The following is a 6,083-nucleotide window of genomic DNA, read 5'->3' on the forward strand; positions in this document are numbered from 1 at the left end:
TATTACAACATGATCAAAGACACAACCTCAATCACAAAAACAATGTATAAGCAATAGTTAATTAGACAAATTTGCCACATCTTAGTGTTACAGAAAAAACAAAAAAAAAACATCTCTACAACATAACTAAAACAAAGTTTAAGCATTAGGGACAATGAGACAGATGTGGTCTCTATGATGTACATTAAAGAAATGTGAATAAAAGTGGTTAAAATTTCATCTTCCATCACCATATATGATTGTGTGAGAAATGAACATTGAGTTGTTGGCAGAGGAAGGAGAGGCTGATCGTGCTGATACTGATGAGGCCACTGAACTGGAAGTGATTACCAACGATGGTATTCCCATTAAAACCGGAGTGGAAACACCAATTCCGGGAGTGTCTGGAGAGAACTCAGGCAATCTTTGGTGTCTGTTTATGTATTGGCCCACTTGCTCCATGTTAGGTCTTGCTTCTGGTACGATGCTTGTACAGAGCAACCCGAGTTTCAGAACGATTTCGACTTCCCCGGGTACAAACTTACCTCTCAATCTTGTATCTATAGCATTAAGTATAGAACCTTTCCTCCAGCATTCACAAACCCACTTTACCAAATGACGTTTCTCAACCGGCATCTCGGGATCAAATGGTCTCCTACCACATGTTACTTCAAGCATAAATGCACCAAATGCATACACATCGGTTCTTGTTGAAGTTCCTGTTGATGTTAGCTCAAGCGCCATGTAACCTATGGTTCCTACAGCTGCTGTTGCTGAGAGGTTAGCTCCATGATCATCAAACCTAGCCATCCCAAAATCTCCTAAGAACCCATGGAGATTTCCATTTAACATGACATTAGAAGCTTTGATATCTCGGTGTAAAACAACTTGACTAGCTCCTGTATGCAAGTAACATAGCGCAGATGCGATATCTCTCAATATCGCGAGTCTTTGAGACCAAGAAAGAGGAGGTTTATCGCCGTGGAACAAGTACTGATCAACACTACCTCCTTCCATGTACTTAGAGACCAGCAGTAACTCGCCTTTTCTTCTGCAATACCCGAGTAGAGGAACAAGATTCTTGTGCTGTAAAGTTCCCATTGTCACAACTTCAGCTACAAACTGTTTCATCCCTTGCCCTGCACCGTGTGATAGTCTCTTCACAGCTATATCTCCTAAAACAGGAAGAGTTCCTTTATAGACTTCTCCAAAACCGCCTTTACCAAGACGACCATCTTTGTTAAACCCTCTTGTTGCTTTGTACAAAGATTCGTAGGAATAACGAAGTGGACCGTATTCTTTTTCCCATGGCTCTTTAACTTCTGCATACTTCTTTCTCCTGTAGATATAAAACCCTCCAAGAACCGCGATTACTACGATAGCGAGTAGAACCAGTAGAGCAATAAGCAGATGAGATGTTTCATCCGGTTTATTGGGACGAGGAACCGTGGGAAGGTTAGAGGTGTCAAGACTCTGTAGCACTACTCTGCTTCTGCTGAAACTCCATCCTAAGATGTATTGATAACTAATCAATGATCCAGTCGCAGCCGAAAACCCTATAAACGCTTTTCGATCAGGGAAGATTGCTGTGAGATTGATAGTTCTTGACAAGAGAGGCTTACTCGGCTTCTGATATTTGAGTGGACCTAAAGTAACATTGAGTAGCGTATCTTCATAATCAATCCATACCTGAATACGATCTCCACTCAAGAGTTTCAAGCTTTTGTTCTTCCCTTCTCTGTCTGAATAATAAGAAGCTGAAGCAGAAACTACAGACCGGAGGCTGTTCTCGTCTATACCGACATGGTTTTTGTCGATATCATCAAACTCAGCGCTCAGAACCGTATCAAGCTCGATAGCTAAAACATGAGAAGAAGGAGATCCATTAGTTGAGATGTTGAAGAGTCCTAAGTATTGAGTTGGAACTGCTTGTGTAAGATCCATTGAAGATGATAGAACAAAGGCAATCCCATGACCACCGTCACTTCCTGGCTTAGGAACAAGAGCGCAAACGAAATGAGTCGAGAAAGAGATAGACTGAGATGAAGCTGAACTGAAATCGAATGGTCGGTTATAAAAAGCATGACCCTTTTGTTGAGTCGTGGCGTTGGTTAGCTGCAAAAGTCCATCTTGGAATTTCGCAGAGCCGTCAAGGTGAAGATTGGTTCGGTCTATGTTAAAGCCATTGTAGACGAAACTTAAGTCTTGTTGACTTGAAAAGCAAATCAGATTAACAAATAAGATTAAGAAGAGACAAGGATGAAATCGTTGTGCCATTAGTAATGAGAAAAAAAACCGAAAGACCAAGACAAGTTTGGGTTTGTGTATATGAGTTTTGTAAATCATTAGTTCTGGTTATAAGGGACGGCTTCAAACACAATTGTCTACGTTCCAAGTTCAAGAATAATATTCCCTCTAGGAAACAAAAGAGTTGACTTGAGACTTTTTATTATATATAATCGTGATAATTACTCTAAAAAATAATAGTTTTCTCCGTTTAAAAATCTACTAATTGAGAAAATGTATATGGTCGACTATCGTTTTAACAATGTCAAGTCGGATTAAATTAAAGCGAAATAAACCTCAAAGTAAACCATTATTGGTGAAGTGATCCATAGTAAGACTAAGATTCTGAAGTTCTATGACTTTGAAGACGAAGTTGTGGTGAGTTCCGAGTCAACTGGAGAAGAAGATGGGGTAACGTGTTTAAGAAGCATTCGGTAAAAGCCTTACTTTGTCAAAACCACACGAACCGGTCAACTTAAAAAGATAAGATATCGTCTTGCTTCCATAATAGTAATGATTTCAATTTTTTTTTAAAGAAGCAAATAGATGATAGATACTTTGTGGCTCTCTCCTTTGTGATTTTCTTGGATCCCTTCCTTTTTGAGATAGTTGTATAACTAAAATTGATACTTGACTAATAATCTACCTTCAAATTGAGCTAAATTGATAGGATGATTGATACTTGAGGGTTAAATTAGAAAGGAGAGAGAAAAATGTCTATTCTCCAAATTCCTAAAAAGTGTGTAGTTTCCTAATTTTTTTTCATTTTCTTTGTTTCATCACTATTCACTAGCACAAGATTTAATATTCAGAACTTGTTTATTACTTCTTTGATTCAATTTTCATAAGAACCCTGATCAAGGCGGATCCACGTTAGAGTAGGGAGGGGCAGTTGCAACTGTCAAATTTTTTTAGACTAATGCTGTTTTATAACAGTTTTGAATTATGCCCCTGGTAATAAATTCTTTTTTGCCCCTATTATTCAGGTTTTTCTATATTCACACGTTTTTTTACATCAAATGCGTCTTCCAATCTATACAAAACCAAGTTAAAAGTCCAACTTGCCTATTTATTTTACCAATATTTCAACCCGTATACTTTTAATAGCATTGTGTTACTTAAAAACTTAACCAATTTTTTTAAATGGGTTGTCTTTCTTAAATAAAATTTGAGTTATATTTTTCACCAAAAAACTTGAATTCTTATAGAAACTTTTTTCCGTTTCAGTTAAAATTTGCCCCGGCTAAATTTTTTTTCTAGATCCGCCACTGACCCTGATTGTTTATTACAACATGATCCATAAATTATAGGAGAGTTATATATGTAAAGGATAAATGTGTAACTAGTAATGGTGAAAACCCTATGGATCTTATGTATATATATTGTACAAACATCTCAATAATATAAAAGTCTTTCCTTACATGGTATCAGAGCATTAGGATTCAAAGACCTAGTTTTTTTTTTCTTCTCGCCGCCTCCTTCTTCTTTCTTCGACTTTTCTTCCTCCTTGCTCCTCTTTCCATGGCGTCCTCTTCTGATGTCATTGACTCATCTGCTACCACAAACCTCCACACGATCAATATGTCGAACGTCACCAAGCTCACTGCCTCCAACTTCTTGATGTGGAATCGTCAAGTGCGTGCTCTGCTTGCCAGCTATGGTCATGCCGGTTACCTCGACAGATCTGTGGCTGCACCGGCTTTTACTGTTACGACGAATGGTGCTACTACGGTCAATCCTGATTACACGTTCTGGGAGCGCCAAGATCAACTCATTTACTCTTCTCTGTTGGGTGAAATTTCGGTGGAGGTTCAACCGGTCTTGTCTAAAACCACCACCTCTGCTCAGACTGGAGTCTTCTCTCCTCTACCTATGCTCGTCCAAGTTGGGGCCACATTAAGCAGATCCGTGAACAGATCCGCACGTGGAAGAAGGGCTCTCGTCGGTCGATGAATACGTTCAAGGCTTCATTACTCGTTTTGATCAGCTTGCTCTGCTTGGGAAACCTTATGAACCTGAAAAGCAAATTGATTATATTCTCGCCGGACTTCCAGAGGATTACAAACCGGTGATTGATCAAGTTGATGGACGTGACACACCCCCGTCTTTAACAACGTTGCATGAAAAATTGATCAACTATGAGTTGAAGCTTCTCTCCCAAGGTTCAGTTTCGTCGCTTGTTCCTGTCACTGCTAATGCTGCGTCTTACAAGAGTTATGGCAATAACAAAAATCCTCGTTCCTCCAACCGCTATGCCCCTCGCGGTCAACACCATCACCCTCGAGGATCTCAAGGCCGTGGCTACCAAGGTCGTTGCCAACTCTGTGGTGTCTTTGGCCATAGTGCGCGAAGGTGTTCTCAGTTCCAGGCGTCTGGCTCCGCTTCTACCTCCTCCGGTGGTAGTTATACACCGAGCATGCCATGGCAACCTCGTGCCAATGTTGCAACCATTCCCCCATATAATCCGGCCAATTGGATCATGGATAATGGTGCTACGCATCACTTGACCTCTGATTTATCCAATCTTTCGCTTCATCAGCCTTACACCGGGGGCGAGGAGGTTGCCTTAGCTGACGGCTCTGGTCTTAAGATCGCTAATACGGGTTACGGTTTACTTCCTACACCTTCTCGACATCTTGTTTTAACTGATCTTTTATATGTTCCGGATATTAGCAAGAACTTAATCTCTGTGTATAGATTATGTAATGCTAATAACGTTGCGGTTGCCTTCTTCCCTGCTCATTTTCAGGTGATGGATCTGAACACGGGGGTCAAGTTACTCCAAGGCAGAACTAAGAATGGGTTGTATGAGTGGCCGGTACATCAAAACTCCATCAACGTTTTTGCGACATCACTCTCACCAAAAATCGATTTCTCCACTTGGCATCTTAGACTTGGTCATCCCTCTCTTTCCGTTTTAAAATCAATTGTCTCCATATTCTCCTTACCTCTTTCTTCTTCCACACAAAAAACTTTGTCTTGCTCAGATTGTTTTATCAATAAAAGTCACAAGATTCCATTTGCTTTAAACACAATTACCTCTTCTCAACCTCTTAAATACATATATACTGATGTGTGGTCTTCTCCTATAATATCCTCTGAAAAATTCAAATCTTATCTTGTTTTGGTTAATCACTTTACAAGATACACTTGGCTTTATCCCCTCAAACAAAAACCTCAAGTTAAAGATGTTTTTGTTGCCTTTAAGGCTCTAGTGGAGAATCGATTTCAAACCAAAATTCGCACTTTGTATTCGGATAATGGTGGTGAGTTTATTGCCTTACGTTCGTTTTTGGCTCAACACGGCATCTCGCATTTCACTACACCGCCGCATACACAGGAACATAACGGTATCTCCGAGAGGAAGCATCGACATATAGTTGAAACGGGCCTCACGATGCTTAATCATGCTTCTGTACCGTGTTCTTATTGGCCTTATTTCTTTGCGACGGCGATCTATTTGATCAATCGGATGAACACCGATGTGCTTCAAGGCGACTCTCCCTACATGCGTCTTTTCAAGACAACACCAAACTATCTCAAGCTACAAGTATTTTGATGTGTCTGCTACCCTTGGTTGCGTCCATATCGCCACAATAAGCTTGAGCTGCATTCCACACCGTGTGTGTTTGTAGGGTATTCACTCACACAAAGTGCGTACTTATGCTTGGACGTCAAGCAATACCGGGTTTACGTATCTCGGCATGTTCAGTTCGAAGAAACACAATATCCCTTTGCTACCACTCACTCGTTCAGTGTATCACCTGTGCTTGTGCCGTCGACCACCGTTGATTCACACAGTTGGAATTCGGCCACTC

The 6,083-nt window shown here is 40.4% G+C and overlaps 1 protein-coding gene across 1 annotated transcript; it reads right to left on the reverse strand.

Annotated features, from left to right (window-relative positions):
- Positions 1 to 31: 31 nt before the first annotated feature.
- LOC104710998 (putative L-type lectin-domain containing receptor kinase I.1) lies at positions 32 to 2,351 on the reverse strand. Its single transcript, XM_010427663.3, has one exon. It carries the CDS (start codon positions 2,323 to 2,325, stop codon positions 217 to 219), a length of 2,109 nt encoding a protein of 702 aa, XP_010425965.2. The 5' UTR covers positions 2,326 to 2,351; the 3' UTR covers positions 32 to 216.
- Between the last annotated feature and the right edge of the window lie 3,732 nt (positions 2,352 to 6,083).

Source organism: Camelina sativa, chromosome 4 (assembly GCF_030686135.1).
Source record: "Camelina sativa cultivar CO46 ecotype springtype chromosome 4, ASM3068613v1".
Taxonomy (NCBI): domain Eukaryota; kingdom Viridiplantae; phylum Streptophyta; class Magnoliopsida; order Brassicales; family Brassicaceae; genus Camelina; species Camelina sativa.